Source organism: Heloderma suspectum, chromosome 3 (genome assembly GCF_057233095.1).
Source record: "Heloderma suspectum isolate Gila_16-S chromosome 3, 16-S_ref, whole genome shotgun sequence".
NCBI lineage: Eukaryota > Metazoa > Chordata > Lepidosauria > Squamata > Helodermatidae > Heloderma > Heloderma suspectum.
Window position 1 is genome coordinate 2,123,422 of NC_139460.1, and position 18,722 is coordinate 2,142,143.

General features: G+C 46.5%; 2 protein-coding genes across 2 annotated transcripts; both read left to right on the plus strand.

Annotated features, from left to right (window-relative positions):
- Positions 1-615: 615 nt before the first annotated feature.
- Positions 616-1,620, plus strand: LOC146349219 (olfactory receptor 52K1-like). The gene has a single exon (XM_084842131.1). The coding sequence runs from the start codon at positions 616-618 to the stop codon at positions 1,618-1,620; it is 1,005 nt and encodes a 334-aa protein (XP_084698257.1).
- Positions 1,621-7,944: 6,324 nt separating this feature from the next.
- LOC146349220 (olfactory receptor 52K1-like) lies at positions 7,945-8,964 on the plus strand. The gene has a single exon (XM_084842132.1). It carries the CDS (start codon positions 7,945-7,947, stop codon positions 8,962-8,964), a length of 1,020 nt encoding a protein of 339 aa, XP_084698258.1.
- The last annotated feature ends 9,758 nt before the right edge of the window (positions 8,965-18,722 follow it).

Sequence of the window (18,722 nt, forward strand, 5' to 3'; positions counted from 1 at the left end):
TGGGCTCTTTAAGGGGTTGTCATTAGGAAGCCTTGGTTTGTGGCAAATGCTCCTTGCTGAAGGCCAGCTGATAATCAATTCTGAAGCTGGAAACCGACACAGGCAAGTCCGTCTTGTCCATATTTCAAAAGGGCAAATGTAGGAACTGCTGTTGGAACAGACTAGTGGTGTTTCTGCCTCATCTTGCTTTGATTTGTCCACAAATCATGCGTCTTTCTCCCAGAAAATATGTTAGTGTTATCATGTTTGTAACCCTTTTAGTAAATTTATCCTAACAGTGACCTTGTAACTGAGAACGCTGCTATTCCCATTTTATGGATGGGGCACTGAGTCTGGGACCATGCCTGGTTCTCATTATGAGTTCAGTATGTGTTCTCTCCTGGACCATACCAATGATGGTTGAGAATAATCCCCTCTCCTCCGCAAGAAACTTCTCCCCATCCTCTCCCTGCTGCATCATTGTGCCTTGTTTTATCCACATTTATTTTTCCTTAAAAACCTATATATAACGCAGTGGTCTGTAACAGCAACAGACAAAAGAATGAGTGAGGTGTTCTCCCTTTTCAGGTCCATGGTGTGTTGGAGTTTGCAGCTTCATCATCAACCATCACCAAGATGTCTGGAGGGAGCCAGAATGGAACGGCCAACTTCTCCTACACAGAATTCTTCTTGCTTGCCTTCCCAGGTCTCCAAGAATCCAGACACCTCCTTGCCATCCCTTTCTTCTGCCTTTATGTCCTGATTGTCCTTGGAAACTCTATCCTGATCTACACTGTGAAGGCAGAGGAGAGTCTCCATTCCCCTATGTGCCTGCTGATCGCTTTGCTTTTTGCAGTCAACATCTGTGGGACCACCGTGATCCTTCCCCAGATGCTTCTCAGCTTCCTTCTTGGAGTCAGCCGCATCTCCCTGACAGTCTGCCTCATCCAGATGTTCTTCCTCTACTTTGTGCTCATGCTAGACTGCAACATCCTTCTCATGATGGCTTTGGACAGATATGTGGCCATTTGTCACCCACTGCGATACGCAGACATCATGACTAAGAAACTCTTGGTGATATTAACTCTTGTTGCTCTTGCTCGGAGTGTGGCTTTTGTCAGCCCAGTGGTGATCCTGGCTTCCCAGGTGAAGTTCTGCCAGTCCAACATCATTGGGCATTTTGTCTGCGAGCACATGGCACTGATGAAGCTGTCTTGTGGTGATATCTCCAGGAACAAGGTCATAGGCATGGTGGCCAGGACTATCACCACCGTCTTTGACCTTGGCTTTCTCTTGGGCTCCTACAGCCGCATCATCCATGTGGCCCTGCAGACCACGTCGGGTCATATCTGGCACAAGGCCTTCCATACTTGTGGCACCCACCTCATGGTCATCCTCATCGTCTACTCTTGCAGCCTCATCTCCTCCATCGTGTTCCGCTTAGCCACGTCAGTCAGTCAGGATGTCCACAATCTCATCAGTGCAGTGTATCTGTTTCTTCCCTGGACTGTCAACCCCATAATTTATGGCATGAGAACTAAAGAGATCAGGGACAATCTTTTCAAGCTGTTCAGGAGAAAATTTTCTCCAGTGGTACTGATGAAAGGGACAGCAGCATCAAGGAACCGTGGGGTCATGTAGGCCAGAATTATAACCATCCAGACCAACCCTGAAGCTTGGCCAGAGGATAATGTTTCAAAGGAGCCCATAAGTCAGATGACATGAATGACAAAAGAACCCCAAAAAATGGTTCTCTCCTTCAAAGCCCAGGTGCTTCTGGCAACCTTTCCTCTGAAGGTCCCGACCCTGACCCACCAGAGCCTAGCCAGTGTTAGAGTCAGAGACTCAGACAGTTTCTCTCGCCTCAACCTGACCATTCTCATGTTTATATTCTGGGATGGTTTGTGGGTGTGTAATTGCACCTGATTTAGCAGGGGCATGGTGATGAGACCCTTGATAACATATTTTGTTATCTGGCTTGAGCACCACGCCCAGACTTTGATCTCCCACACAGCTGCTGCCCCTGGATGAACCAGCCAACAGTGCACAATGTCTTGGGCTCAGTCTTACCTGAAAAACTGTGGTTACGCATCAGTGGCAAAGGAAAGGCACTTTGGGCATGCTCAGAGGTGCACTCTCCATTACAACTGTTGTTGTTCAGTCGTTAAGTCGTGTCTGACTCTTCGTAAACCCATGGACCATAGCACGCCCAGCCTTCCTGTCCTCCGCTCTCAGCATTTATATAGCATTTTGGAATGCACAAAGTGCTTCACATACATTATCATTGGTGTAATCCTTACAACAACCCTGTAAGGTTGGCTGATATTATTATTCTCCCCAAGTTCAGACAGGGGGCTGGGACTGAGAGAATAATGGCTTGCCTTAGCCCACCAAGGCAGAAATTAGACTAAACAGTGGAGGCTGGTGGCTCTGGTTTTGATGAGGCTATCAGTCCATTCTCGGGTTCAGTCAGAACCAGGCAGAACTCTAAAGGAGCTCTCCAAGGTGGTGAACCTATTTGGGGGCTATGGATAAGCACATTGGAGAGCTCCTTTAGAGTTCCGCCTGGCTCTGACTGAAACCTAGAATGGATTCATGGCCTCACCGAAACCGGAGCCACCGACCTCCGCTGGATTTGAAGTAGGAGCTTCCTGATTTGTATTGCAGCAACTTCACCATGATGCCGCACCAGCTCCGGGGACTTCAGATTTCTGGAGCAGAGCCCCAGCCTGCAAAGTGGTCTGGGGTGGGGGGCTGCCTCCCTCTAGAGGCTGGACGTGGGGCAGTCGCTGTGGCAGCACTTCAGATGTCTCCCCTGCCTGCCTACGCGCCTGTGTCCGCTGGCAATAAACTCAAATGGAGCCAAGCACCTTCTGTCTCCTGTGACCCCCCTGCACAGGGAACCGAATCCAGATAAGAGCTTCACCCCTGCGAGTTCTCACTGCTCAGGGTGGCGTCAAGCGCCCCAGGCCATCTCAGCAGCTGCGCCTCTCTCGGGGCAAAAACACAGCTGACCGGAGCACACCCATCGCTGTGGAAGGCCTCTCCCCAGTTCTACCAGCCTCCCCCACCCTGGCGCTCTCCAGATGTGGTGGACCACAGCTCCCATCATTCCCAGCCAGCATGTCCACACTGGTCCCCTGCTCCACGTGATGTGAGCTCTCGCCAGGATGGTGCATGTGCCGCCCGCTGCACCTGCAGTTTGCGCTTGGGCGGGGAGAGCCCCATGTGGGCGGAGCGGCCCGCAGTCACAGAATCATAGAATCTTAGAATAGTAGGGCTGGAAGGGGCCCACAAGGCCATCGAGCCCAACCCCCTGCTCAGTGCAGGAATCCAAGTCAGAGCATCCCCGACAGATGGCTGTCCAGCCTCATCTTGAAGGCCTCCAGTGTGGGAGAGCCCACCGCCTCCCCAGGGAATTGGTTCCATTGTCGCGTTGCTCTAACAGTCAGGAAGTTTCTCCTGATGTTCAGCCGGAATCTGGCTTCCTGTCACTTGAGCTCGTTATTCCGTGTCCTGCACTCTGGGAGGATCGAGAAGAGATCCTGGCCTTCCTCTCTGTGACCACCCTTCAAGTCCTTGAAGAGTGCTATCCTGTCTCCCCTCAGTCGCATGCTGTGGCCAAGTGCTCGCTCTGTGGCCCCTTCCTGGAGAGTCGCCTTCGGCCTCGAGGAGGGCGGGCTTCCCAGGAAGGTTTGGCTGTGCCTTGCTTCTCTGGCAGCTGTCGGCCGCCACAGGGAGGATGCTGCTGCCGCATTGGCTGCGTCCTGCCGCGAGATCGCCGGTCCCGGAGGAGCTTCTGCCCAGATCTGCACCCCTTTGAACACATCTGGAGCCGTGGTGTCTCTCCCGGAATCTGGCGAGAGAGAATTCAAAACCAGCCCTTTGACAAATCTACCTAACCACCGTATGATGTATGATGTATCATGATGGATTCCTCTTTTGCTTTTCTGTTCTTTCTTGTGTTCCTGGCTGAAAATTTTATCTGAGACTGGTTTTCTGGATTGGTTGCTCACTGAGTGGAAATTATGGCTCTGCATAATGGATTCAGAATTCTACCTTTCAAGGCAGCATTAAAATCATTTTTAAATGAATGAATGAATGCATTGTGAAATTATGGAACTCACTGCCACAAGCTGTGGTGGTGGCATTACAGACCCATAGAGGGGAGGTCTGTCCATGGGTCTATCAGACATGACAGCTAAAGGGAACTGTCCAGTCCAGGGGCAACGCACCTTTGAATTCCCAACACTGAGGACTAGCAGCAGGAGAGGGCCATGGTCTTTATTCCACCTGCTTCTGGGCTTCCCAGTGGGGCAGTTGGGTGGCCCCTTTAGGAAGCAGGATGCTGGGCTAGAGGCCTTTGATCTGATCCTGAGTTAGGGTGCTTCTGGCGTTCTTTGGCCAGAGAATGATGAATGGGAGGAAGGTGTCCAGGAGAGTCATTCTCATGTGTCAATGTGCCTATCTAAATCTTGCACTGGGAAAAGCACCAATCAGCTAGACAGCGGGAAGGTGGAGTGTGTGAGGGTTCGCAGTGCATGAGGAGGGGAAGTCCCCATCCCCACACAGTGAGATGGGGAGGCAAAGAGTCTGTTTGTGTTCTGTTCTATGGTCCCTTTGAAGCTCTCAGGGGAAGCTGGGAGCATCCAATGGTAGTCAGAACAAGGCAAGAAGGAAATGGGACCTTGGACAGCTCCACCGGGGTCCTGCTGGCCTACACCTCATCCTCGTAGGACAATGGAAGGATCCTGTCTCAGCAGGGAGCTAAAGTCAACTGAAGCCTTATGTGGGCTGACAAGACCTGTAGTTTGGTCAGCTCCACCCCTTGTGGACCTGAGTGGCGGAGGACCCCCACCTAATATTTGAGGCTGAGAGTTCTGCGAGGCTGGGGAGATGGAGTTTCTGCTGCGCACTCATCCTCTGAGCCAGAGGACAATGGCAGGGCTGTGTCCTCTGGCTGGGAAGGCCCAGAATAATGCAGTGACTGTCCAACCACTGAGAAAGTGGCTTGTGCCTTGCCCTCATCAGAATCCTCTGTGCACACCAGAAGGGCTGAGGGCTGGGGATCATGACAGTTTGACAGTGTGTGTGTGTGTGTGTGTGTGTGTGTGTGTGTCGGTCTGTCTGTCTGTCTATATCTGCCTCTCTCTGAGCAAGGGGAAAGTGTGTGTAAGAGAGAGAGAGAAGGGGGCATGGGTGTGGGTGGGTGTGCACTAGGGATGTCAGAGAATTCCGCCACGGATCTCGGTGATCTCCGAACTCCGTGGCGGAAAGGCCTGCCACCCCCCTGCTCCCCCGCGGATCCCCCCCGGGACGAGACTTACCTGGGGCGGATCTTCCGGGTGGTGGCAGCTCCGGTGGCGGCAGCTGCGGCGGCTGGTCTTCCGACCAGCTGCCGCCGCCGCCATTTGCAGTCTTGTAAAAAAAAAAAAAACCAACGTGATAGGCTACATAAAGATTTATGTAGCCTATCATGGCTGGGTTTTAAAAAGAAAAAAAAGCCGCGTATGCAAATGGCAAATGGGTTTAAAAAAACAAACAAACACGTACGCAAATGGTGGCGGCTACAGCCGCCGCCATTTGCGTTCCTTATTTTTGGCTGTCTTAGTCAACGTAAATGTTTACGTAGACTATGACGGCGAAAATAAAGGGGAATGCAAATAGCGTAGCGGGCGCTATTTGCGTCCCTTTTTGATTCGCCGTTTTAGCCTACGTAAATGGCAATGCTGTGAATGCATTGTTGCAGGATACCCTGGACCAAAGCAGGAGCATTGCCATTGCCAGGAAACAACTGGGCTGCAGGTGACCAGGGTGCTGCTCTGGTTCAGAGTAGCCCCCTCAAAGTACCCCCTGTGACACAGGACATCGCTCCTGGCACAGAGCTTCACCTCTGGCCAATCACGGCTGCAGTTTGTCATTTCTTTCTCTGCAGCCCCCTTGGCCCAAGGAAGGACGGCATCAGAGAGGCTCCCAAGCCGTCCCCTCTCTTGCTGGGGAAATGCCTCGGGTGGCCGCTGGAGCCCATCTGGGGCAATTATTACGAGCAATGCTCAGGACAGGAGCAGGCCGTCTTGGCTGGTGGAACTCCAGGGAGGATTCTCTCGGAGATGATTTAAGCAGCTGGATTGCAGCAGAAGGCGGCTTCAGCCTCTCCTGCATCTCCCGGCTCCCCCTTCAGCATCTTGGTGAGTGAAGTGAACTTTTACATCAGGAACTGAAGTGATATGACCATTAAGGGGGTCAAGGGGGTCAAATGTTTATTTGGATTTGGAAGTAAAATCAACTTTACACCTGCTTCACATGCAAAAGGTCCCAGGCCCAGTCCTTAGCATCCCCAGGTAGGGGTGGAAAAAATCCTGCCCGAAACCTTGGAGAGCCACTCCCAGTCAGTGCCAGCAAGACTGAGCTAGATCCCCCAGTGGTCTGACTCAGCCTAAGGCAGCTCCTTCTGATCCTATATTCCAACTTGGGAACTTTTCTCCGACAGTAAGCAAATGAGAGAGCAAGCCTATGCCCCCTAGACAGCTTCTGGGGGGACATAGGATTGTTCAGTTTCTGGGATCCGAGGTCAGAACCAAGGCTCTAAGCTCCGAGCCCAGAAACCGTGCTCCCTGCCCCCTCCCCTACCCCCTCGTAGCCGGTGTAGTTTTCTCCGCACTGGCTACATCTTGGTGTTCGGAAACAGGGCGGGGGGCAGGGGGACAGCGTGGGCCCAGGGGCAGAGAGGGGAGGAGACTGCGGAAGCTGCTTTATGCAGCTTCCTGTTGGGTCTCCAGGCTCTTTTCCTCCCCCTTCCCAAAGCTGCAGCTAGACAGGTGCCTGTCTAGCCGAAATGCATAGAGAAGAGGATCCCGTCTGTGCGCCAGCTGCCCTGCATAGGATAGTTGGCAGCTCTGATTTCGGAGGCTGGCGACTATCAGGGTAGGACTATGCCCTAAAGCTTCCATCTTAGCCTCCAACTGATAGTTAAACACTGCGTAAAATTCTGCTCCCAAACCATCTGCCTCAGGAGCCCTTATTAAACTGCCAAGTATTACTTGTTTTAAAAATCTCTTCTTTAGAAATGGTGATCTACACTTATATTTTGCACCAAATATATTGTAATATCGCTAATCCAGGAACTATTTAATACAAAATCTGTTAGGACCTGATGAGTTTTACATTGTTGCAATAATTCACCACCTCCTCTCTTTCCTGAGTTGCATAACAATCATCTGCTTTCTTGACTGATACTGTGACTACTTATTGATGTTGTAACTTACAATATCTGAGACTGTTTAGCTTGGAGAAAAGGCGAGTAAGGGGAGACATGATAGAGGTATACAAAATTATGCATGGTGTGGAGAATGTGGACAGGGAAATATTTTTCTCCCTCTCTCATAATACTAGAACCCAGTGGGGGCATCCCATGAAGCTGATCAGTGGGAGATTCAGGACAGATAAAAGGAAGTCCTTCACACAGCGCAGAGTCAAACTATGGAATTTGCTACCACAAGGTGTAGTGATGGCCACCAACTTGAATGGTTTTAAAAGGGGGTCGGACAAATTCCTGGAGAAGGCTATCATTGGCTACCATGTGCTACCTCCAGTACCAGAGACAGTATGCCTCTGTACAGCAGTTGCTGGGGAACATGGGTGGGAGGGTGCTGTTGCATTCATGTCCTGCTTGTGGGTTTCCCATGGACAGCTGGTTGGCCACTGTGTGAACAGAATGCTGGACTAGATGGACCCTAAGTCTGATCCAGCAGCACTTTCTTATGTTCTTACGCTCTTACTCCTTCCTCAGCCAGCAATCTAGCCAGTAAGCTACTAGGTGTATCTCTATATTTGACAACTCATTGCTTCACATATATCTTTAGCTAAGCAGCAGTGCTGACAAGTCAGAAATTATTCTCCTTTAACCTTTATTCTCCTTTAACATCCATGCTGGCCTGGGCAAGACCTTCAACCAGTCACCAGGAGATGGGAATGGAGAGCCAGAACGGGACGGCCAACATTTCCTATACGGAATTCACCTTTCTGCCCTTCCCGGGGCTCCAGGAATCCAGGCATCTCCTTGCCATCCCTTTCTTCTGTCTGTACGTGATTATTGTCACGGCAAATTCCATCTTGATCTACACAGTGAAGGCTGAGGAGAGCCTGCATTCCCCCATGTACCTTCTGATTGCATTGCTCTTAGCAGTCAACATCTGTGGGACCTCAACCATCCTTCCTAAAATGCTGCTGAGCTTCATGTTCCACATCAGCAGGGTCTCCTTGGCTGAGTGCCTTGTGCAAATGTTCTTCCTTTACTTTACAACTGTCCTGGACTGCAACATTCTTCTGATGATGGCTCTGGACAGGTACGTGGCCATCTGCCACCCACTGCGCTACATGGACATCATGACCAGCAAGTTCCTGAAGCTGCTGACTCTCGCCTCCTTGGTACGGAGCCTTTGCGTCGTCAGCCCAGTGGTGATCCTGGCTTCCCGGGTGCAGTTCTGCCATTCCAGCATCATCAGCCATTTTGCCTGTGAGCACATGGCCCTCATGAAGTTGTCCTGTACAGACATCTCAGTAAACAAGATGGTGGGGATGGCAATGAGAGGCATTGACATCATCCTTGACCTTAGCTTCCTCCTAGCTTCCTATAGCAAAATTGTCCACACTGCTCTGAAGATGGCTTCTGGCAATGTCCGTCACAAAGCCTTCCACACCTGTGGCACCCACCTCATGATCATCTTTGTTGGCTATTCCTCCCGTCTCTCCTCTTCTATCATCTTCCGTCTGGCCAAATCTGCCTCGCAAGATGTCCACAACCTGATTAGCAGCATCTACCTGCTGTTCCCCTGGACTGCCCACCCTTTCATCTATGGCATACGAACCAAAGAGATCAGGGAAAACTTCTTGAAACTCTTCAAGAGATCAGAGACTTCCAGTCAGAGCCAATGTCGCCTTTGCAGCATGCCGCGCCGTGGGACGCTATCTCAAACAGCTTTTTAAAAGGTGGAAAAACCTTTTCATCTCCCCCCTGGAATGAAGGGGGGGCAGGAGCAGCTTTGGATCAAGTTTCGGAAGATTAGCTATCTCTGTGTATTAGCGGAGGGGGGGGCTGGACTCCGGAGCTAGTCTGCCAGAGCTAAATCATCACTCAAAGCTGTTTTGAACCTCCTATCTAAATAGGAGAAAATAGGGCTGACGTGCTCCATTGTAGTTTATGGATTAAGAAACACCAACAACATTTGAGGAATGGATTAAGATATATCAACAATATTCGAGGACCTGCAAGATTTGTTTGAAGAGAAGGATGACTACTTTAAGGTGAAAAAAAGGTTCTCCGCCTACCACCACCACCACCCCCCCCACACACACACACACCTCCCTTGGCAAAGGTTCCGAGAAGCGAAAATACAGAGGAGTTACTTGCTTTGATAAAAACATTGTCCTTGCAATTTGCAGAACAGGCTAAGAGACTGGATACTATTCAAAATTCCATCACCGCCCTGCAAGGAGCTGTGGATTTAATCAACACTTCTTGGCAAAAAATGGAGGTGAAGATTAATGAGCTGCAAGATTGGGTGGCAGGGAATGAAACAACATCCAAGCTTTTTTCAACAATTTCTTGGTCAGAATTTCTCAATTGGAGGCTTCTGTATGCAGGGCAAATGTACGTATCATTGGTATTAAAAATTTATCTACTGATGTAAATTTGTCTACTTTTGTAGATAAGTTCCTGCATGAGATACTCCCTGTGCCATCTGATTATTCATTTGATATTGAGCAGGCATTCCATGTGTCAAATGCCAAAGGGACTGGTTATACGGTTATAGTTCAATTTGCAAGAATCTCCACAAAAAATTATGTCCTGCATTTGGCAAGAGAGGGTGGAAACATTTTTTGGAAACAAGATAAAGTTATGCTATTTCCAGATTACACAAAGAGGTTGCTGATAAAAGAAGGCAATTTACCAAGGTGAAAAATCTGGCAAAACAAATTAACTTACAATATCACTTAAAATATCCTGCTACATTTTGCATTTTTTCTGAAGGCCAGATGAAGTAGTTTCTAAATCATGAAATGGTGGTGGCTAAATGGAAAAGCACATGAGAGTTCTGTTCTACCACCATGAACTGGAATCTACAAACATGTTTTGCTAACGGGCTTTGTTTAGTCTGGAAGATTCAGGCTAGGCCAGAGATAATTGCTCATATATATATATATATATATATATATATATATATCTCCATTCTTTTTATTTATCTTCTCTCATTTTTTCCCTTGTCTTTCTCTTTTTTCTTTAAATCCTTTCTTTTTAAAATAGATATGATAAACTGTACTTAAATTTATTGTTTGAGGGTGTATAGAAATGTTGTTATTGTTTATTCAATCAGTCGCCTCCGACTCTTCGTGACCTCATGGACCAGCCCCCGCCAGAGCTTCCTGTCGGCTGTCGCCACCCCCAGCTCCCCCAAGGTCGAGTCCGTCACCTCCAGAATATCATCCATCCACCTTGCCCTTGGTCGGCGCCTCTTCCTTTTGCCTTCCACTTTCCCTAGCATCAGCATCTTCTCCAGGGTGTCCTGTCTTCTCATGATGTGGCCAAAGTACTTCAGTTTTTCCTTTAATATCATTCCCATATAGAAATGTGCGCACTCATTTATATATCTAGTACAAAATATATTAGTGATTGTTGTAAGGTTGATTTTAAGATTTATTATCATATAATATTATAAATTTTATTAGTGATTTGTTAGTATTATTATTAATCCTTTTAAAACTCCTTTTTATTATTATTATTATTATTACTATTACTATTACTATCATTATTAGTTACTAAGATTTTTGGCTGGTTAAATTGTTAAGCTTTAATATTATATATTAGCTGAAGGGCAATATACGATTACTGGAAATAAATTGTAGGCCTGCTTCCTTGCTATAAGACTGATGATATGGTATTGAAATGTAAGGTTGATTATTTAGACAGTATTGAATTGTAATATTGCCAATGTTATAGGTATAATTTTTAAGTGGAATGGGATTTGGAGTTTCTGTGTAATGGAGTTTAAATTTAATCCTTTTCTTCTTTCTCTTTTTTGTCTTTTCCTCCTTCGTTATTGCTGTGTCCTCCTAAGAATACTGTATTGTGGGGAAATTGTAGTTATTGATTAGGTTGTTGGTATTGTTTATTTCATTTATAAAGATAATAAATAGAATAAAAAGTATTTTCCAAAAAAAAAAAAAATCCTCTTCAAGAGATCAGAGCCTCTCCTTAAGCCTTTTAAAATAACATTGGTGAACAAAAAGTGTTGAGCAAGAAAAACCACTAGAGACCCTCTCAGGGCACTCTGTCACTGACCTATAAGGGGCCGTTGTAAGTGGAGCAAAGGAATTTCAAAGGGAGATTACGGCTGAGCTAGGATTCATCAACAGGTTCAGTTCTACTGCAGAGGCCTGAATCGGGATAAAGGATTTTTATCACACTACCTGCATTAATTGGCTTACCTAGTGCCAGGGTATTTGTGTTATCAGCAGCAACTGCACTGTGAATGACCACTGTTAATAATGTGATTCCCACTGTCAGTACTTCTGCATTTAATTACCTTCTGACCTCACTGTTTACAATTTTTCCCCACCACCACCACCACCCTATGAACTGTATATCAACTTGAAACTCTCCATAATACTCCATACGTCTGATGAAGTGGACTATAGTCCACAAAGGTTTATGCCAGAATAAAGATGTACCACAAAACTCTTTGTTGCTATAGATAATATGTTTACTTTGGCTCACCTCTGCAAAACACTCAGGATAATCCAGTCTATATTTAGCTCTTTTATTTACCTTCCAGATGCCTTTGCTCTTCAGAGGCATCGGTAGGGACAGACATCAGCAGAAGCCCTCCAGGACTAATCAGAGACTTTTCTTGGGAGGAATCCTGTAGGCCAACACTGATCTGAGAACTCAGAATGATGTCAAAGGTCACTTGACCGTTTCTGTGCCGAATAAATGTGGCAAAGGCCTGGGATGCCTCTTGCCTCCACTTCTTTTTCATTTTTACCTTAGTGATAAAAAGGTAAAGGTAAAGGTGTCCCCAACCAGTCGTGTCCGACTCTAGGGTGCGGTGCTCATCCCCGTTTCTAAGCCGAAGAGCCAGCGCTGTCCAAAGACGCTTCCGTGGTCATGTGGCCAGCATGACTGAACACCGAGGTGCACGGAACGCTGTTACCTTTCCCGCCGAGGCAGTACCTATTTATCTACTTGCAGTTTCTTGCTTTCGAACTGCTAGGTTGGCAGGAGCTGGGACCGAAGACGGGAGCTCACTCCGTTACACGGCACTCGGGTCTCGAACTGCTGTCCTGCTGACCTTCTGGTCTGCAGTTCAGCATCTTAACCACTAAGCCACCGCAGTCCCCACCTTAGTGATATTAGGTGGTAATTAGGTGGTAATTGCTATTTTCCCCTTGATGTGTTTCAGTGGAAATTGTCTGTACTTCTCTGATTTGATGATATGGACTTTTCCTTTTCCTTTTTTTTTTGCATGCAGCTTTTAGGTCTCAAGATATGTGGTGAAGGGGCTTGCGTAACTCAGTGAAGCCATAAGCTATGCCGTGCAGGGCCACCCAAGACGGACAGGTCATGGCGGAGAGCTCTGACAAAATGTGGTCCATTGGAGAAGGAAATGGCAACCCACTCCAGTATTCTTGCCAAGAAAACCCCATGGAACGTAACACAAGGCTAAAAGAGATGACACCGGAAGATGAGCCCCTCAGGTCGGAAGGTGTCCAATATACTACTGGGGAAGAGCAGAGGGAATTTCCAAGTAGCGCCAGAAAGAGTGAAGCGGCTGGGCCAAAGCCGAAAGGACACTCAGCTGTGGATGTGTCTGGTGGTGAAAAGAAAATCCAATGCTGTAAAGAACAATTTTGTTTAGGAACCTGGAATGTCAGATCAATGAATCAAGGTAAGTTGGAGGTGGTCAAACAAGAGATGGCAAGATTGAACATCGACATCTTGGGAATCAGCGAACTAAAATGGACAGGCATGGGCGAATTTAATTCAGGTGACCATCATATCTACTATTGTGGGCAAGAATCCCTTAGAAGAAATGGAGTAGCACTCATAGTCAACAAAAGGGTGGGAAAAGCAGTACTGGGGTACAATCTTAAAAACGATAGAATGATCTCAGTATGAATCCAAGGCAAACCATTCAACACCACAGTAATTCAATTCTATGCCCCAACCACTGAGGCCGAAGAAGCTGAGGTTGATCGGTTCTATGAAGACCTACAACACCTTCTAGAACTAACACCAAAAAAAGATGTCCTCTTCATCATAGGGGATTGGAATGCTAAAGTAGGAAGTCAAGAAATCACTGGGATAACAGGCAAGCATGGCCTTGGTGTACAAAATGAAGCAGGACAAAAGCTAATAGAGTTTTGCCAGGAGAACACGCTGATCATAGCAAACACTCTTTTCCAACAGCACAAGAGACGACTCTACACGTGGACATCACCAGATGGTCAATATCGAAATCAGATTGATTATGTCCTTTGCAGCAAAAGATGGAGAAGCTCTATACAGTCAGTAAAAACAAGACCTGGAGCTGACTGTGGCTCAGATCATTTCGTTTGTTGCAAAATTTGTTTGCAAAATTTTGGCTTAAATTGAAGAATGCAGGGAAAACCACTAAACCATTCAGGTATGACCTAAATCATATCCCTTATGAATACACAGTGGAGGTAAGGAATAGATTTAAGGGATTAGACCTGATAGACAGAGTGCCTGAGGAACTATGGACGGAGGTCCGTAACATTGTTCAGGAGGCAGCAACTCAATCCATCCCAAAGAAAAAGAAATGCAAGAAAGCCAAGTGGCTGTCTGATGAGGCTTTACAAGTAGCTCACGAAAGAAGGGAAGCGAAAAGCAAGGGAGAAAGGGGAAGATATACCCAACTGAATGCAGATTTCCAGAGAATAGCAAGGAGAGACAAGAAGGCCTTCTTAAATGAACAATGCAAAGAAATCGAGGAAAACAACAGAATGGGAAAGACTAGAGATCTCTTCAAGAAAATTGGAGATCTCAAGGGAACGTTTTGTGCAAAGACGGGCATGATAAAGGACAAAGAAGGCAGGGACCTAACAGAAGCAAATGAGCTTAAGAAGAGGTGGAAAGAATACACAGAAGAACTATACAGGAAAGATCTGAATGTCCCTGATAGCCATGATACTGCGGTCACTGAACTTGAGCCAGACATCCTAGAGAGTGAAGTCAAGTGGGCCTTAGGAAGCATCACTAACAACAAAGCTAGCAGAGATGACAGTATTCCAGCTGAGCTATTTAAAATCCTAAAAGATGATGCTGTTAAAGTGCTGCATTCAATATGCCAACAAATTTGGAACACTCAACAATGGCCGCAAGACTGGAAAAGGTCAGTTTACATTCCAATTCCAAAGAAGGGCAACGCCAAAGAGTGTTCAAACTACTGCACAATTGCGCTCATTTCACATGCCAGCAAGGTGATGCTCAAAATCCTACAAGCTAGGCTTCAGCAGTATGTGAACTGAGAACTACCGGAAGTACAAGCTGGGTTTCGAAGAGGCAGAGCAACTAGAGATCAAATCGCCAATATTCGCTGCATCATGGAGAAAGCAAGAGAATTCCAGAAAAACGTCTTCATTGACTACGCTAAAGCCTTTGATTGTGTGGATCACAACAAACTCTGGCAAATTCTTAAAGTGATGGGAGTACCAGACCACCTTATCTGTCTCCTGAGAAACCTGTACGAGGGTCAAGAAGCAACAGTAAGAACCAGACATGGAACAACCGATTGGTTCAAAATTGGGAAAGGAGTACGACAAGGCTGCATATTGTCACCCTGCTTATTTAACTTATATGCAGAGTACATCATGAGAAATGCCGGGTTGGATGAATCAGAGGTCGGAATTAAGATTGCCGGGAGAATTATCAACAACCTCAGATACGCAGACGATACCACCCTAATGGCAGAAAGTGAAGAGGATCTAAAGAGCCTCTTGTTGAGGGTGAAAGAGGAGAGTGCAAAAGCTGGTTTGAAACTCAACATTAACAAAACGAAGATCATGGCATCTGGCCCCATCACTTCCTGGCATTGAGAAGGGGAAGAAATGGAAGCAGTGCCAGATTTTACTTTCTTGGGCTCCAAGATCACCGCAGATGGTGACTGTAGCCATGAAATTAAAAGACGCTTGCTCCTTGGGAGGAAAGCTATGGCCAACCTAGACAGCATAGTAAGAAGCAGAGACATCACCTTGCCGACAAAGGTCCGTCTAATCAAAGCTATGGTTTTCCCAGTAGTAATGTATGGCTGTGAGAGCTGGACTATAAGGAAGGCTGAGCGCCGAAGAATCGATGCTTTCGAACTGTGGTGCTGGAGAAAACTCTTACGAGTCCCCTGGACTGCAAGGAGGTCAAATCAGTCCATCCTCAAGGAAATCAACCCTGAGTGCTCATTGGAAGGACAGATACTGAAGCTGAAGCTCAAATATTTTGGCCACCTAATGCGAAGAGAAAACTCTCTGGAAAAGACCCTGATGCTGGGAAAGACTGAAGGCAAAAGGAGAAGGGGACGGCAGAGGATGAGATGGCTAGATAGCATCACCGATGCAATGAATATGAACTTGAGCACGCTCCGGGAGAGAGCGCAGGACAGGAAGGCCTGGCGTGCTATGGTCCATGGGGTCACGAAGAGTCGGACATGACTGAACGACTGAACAACAACAAGCTTAACTTGGATAATTTTCAAACAGAATTCTCTTTGGTAGGCAAGATAAATTCTGAACTGTATTTGACTTTATACAACCAGACAACAGGGTTGGTTTTTCTCCTTCTCCTCCTCATCCAAGTCTTCTAGAAAAGTGGGTTCACATAGTTGCAGAGGAATGAATCTAGTGTTCTTTTGTTTGTCAGTTGTCATTCACCAGAAATAGGAAAGGCTGTAGCTGAGTTGTAGAGCACATACTTGGCATTCAGAAGGGCCCAGGTTCAATCCCCAGCATCTCCAGGTAGGGCAAGGAAGGAATCCCGCCTGAAACCCTGGAGAGATGGTGCCAGTCTGTGTCAACAACACTAGGCTAGATGGACCAATGTTCTAACTCAGTATAAGGTATATGTTCCTATGAACAGAAAGCTTTAATAGATATAGGAGGGGGTGTGGAAGTGGAGGGGAAATAAATACTGCTCTCTCATGCAATCCTTTGTATGCCTACTTAGAAGTAAGCCCCATTATGTTTAATGAGGCTTACCCCCAGGAAAGTGTGTGGAGAATTCCAGCACAAAGTTACTATTGCAGGGAGGTTTGCAGCCTGATCTTCTGCATATTTACTCAGAAATAAATCCTGAATTGTGACATGGTACTGCAGTATTAATACACTGCACACCCAATTCCAGTCTAACCAACTGACTACCCTTTGAGCCCAGTCCTATGCATGTTTTGTCATGTGCGTGTGCATGTGCGTGTGTTTATTTTGCATGAACTCTGGCTTCAGTTGTGAGGGAAAGGCACTCAGACAGAGAAACTCATACTCAGAGTTTCTCTATAACTTAGCCCTAGCTGAATCCTGGTGAAGTATTGGCACAAATGAAGTTGTGGAGAGGAAGATATATTGAGAGCTTGTGCATAACAAGGAGGAGGTAGAGGAGACATCTATTTTTATGAAGACACATGTTTTTATGAAGAGTTGCTGGAGGATGGTAGAATGAGGAGGGATTGTTGTATGGAGGGGAACAGAATTGGTAGGGGGAGAATTTAAGTGCTCAGTGATGAAAAAAAAGCATTCTGCATATGCCAAGAGGCACTCTATATTTAAGAACATAAGAGGAGCCATGCTGCAACAGACCAAGGTCCATCTAGTCTGGCATTCTGTTCACACAGTGGCCAACCAGCTGCCTCATGTCCACAAGAAGGACATGAAGGCAAAAGCACCCTCCTGCCCATGTCCCCCTGCTGCTAACATGGGTAAAATGTAAATAAATTCTAGTAATTCTAAATGTGCATGCATATATATATATTGCATATATATATATATACACACACACACACACACACACACACACTATATATATATATATATATATATATATATATATAGTATGTGATGGTAATGGAGTTCAAACCAAGTCTGAAGCCCAAGCAGAACTGGGCAGTCTTTATGTCTCAAAATAATATATTTTGCTCTAGTTTTGCTAAGAGCTGCAGGAGGAGGGAGGGAGTGTGTTTCAATGAGTCACAGGTCCACCTTCTAATCCTAAAATGCATTTTTACCATTGTCTCCCATCACTGTGCTTTGGGGGAGGGTAAGGATGGGAATGTGAGATGGCCATTCTTCCAATGCCAGCACACTTAACTATGAAACAGACTTAAACTGGATTTCAAACATCATCATTCCCTAGCCACTGCTCCTATCCTTCTGAAACTTTGCAGGTTTCTTACCTGAGGGATGACTCTAATGACCTGTGCATCTTCATACAAAGTTATCCAAAAACTATGGGGGGGGTGAAGGAAAGGGAAACCAAATGACTCCCTCCCCTAAACTGGAAAACTCCCCTTCCACATGAACTGCTGCACCTATCCTTCCGAAACTTTGCTAGTTTCTTACTGAGGAACAGCTCTAGGCTGTCTGTAATTTTCAGAACAATGGTCTACAAGGAACATAGGGACATACATATGTCCTCTTTTGGATACCCTCAAAATGCCAAGGTTACCCTTGCAGAAAACCCCCTGTGGCTATCATTCTGCAGTTTAGCAGACATGATCTCCTCTGATGGGGCAACAAATCCTGAAATTTTCATCCATTCTTCCAAGGAATAAAAAAGTTATTGGCAGTTCCCTTTAAAAGAAAATCAAAATATAAAGGCAGATAGCATGCACAAAAACACTGCACCTATTTTTCTGATGCTGGGCAGGTGCAATCCCTTCCTAAGGGCCAACTATGCCTGCAATTATCATCCAACTGCAACTATCATCAACTTCTAGCCTGACCAAGAGAAAAAAGTTACAGTGGATTTGTTCTGATTTCCCGTGACAGTCAACAGGGACCATAAGGACTCAGTTTTCCAAACCTTGACTTGGGTTTGGTACTGGGCTGAAGTGGACTGACTCCAAACCGGCCAGAGCAGAAGCAGGATGTTTTCCAAACCACTGAATCAGGGTCTGAGTTGAAGGGGGGGTGTCGGAGCACACGTCTAAAGTATGTATGTATGAATGAATGAATGTATCTATCTATCTATACACACAAACACACGTGTGTGTGTGTGTGTGTGTGTGTGTGTGTGTAGGGGGGAGAGAGAGAGAGAGAGGTGTACACTGACCACCACCCCGCTTTGACTCAGACTTATCTAGGCACATATAAGTTTGTGTTGTGGGCCTGTGTCCCAGATCTTTTAAGTACCTCGCAACGCCCCTGGAGGTAGCCCTGGATCCATGTCTGGGCATCTCGGGAAGTGGGCAGCTTGGAAAAGGCCCACCCATGTGACCTGAGTGGGGGGCAAAGCAGCAGAGGGAGCTAGTCCAAGGATGGAGAATGCCATTGCTGTTATTGTTTATCACGCCTTTCACCTACTCAATGCCTTATGGGTTACACAGGCAAAAATAGGTAGGTCTCTGTTCCTAAAAAGTTTGCAGTCAACAATATTACTGATATTACTAAGCACCTTTTAATATATTTAAGCTGCAAACCTATGCACACTTACCTCAGAGTAAATCCCATTTAACTCAATGGGGCTT

Bases quoted from the DNA above. Each gene is read 5' to 3' on its own strand.
- LOC146349219 (XM_084842131.1), top strand. From the start codon at position 616: ATGTCTGGAGGGAGCCAGAATGGAACGGCCAACTTCTCCTACACAGAA.
- LOC146349220 (XM_084842132.1), top strand. From the start codon at position 7,945: ATGGGAATGGAGAGCCAGAACGGGACGGCCAACATTTCCTATACGGAA.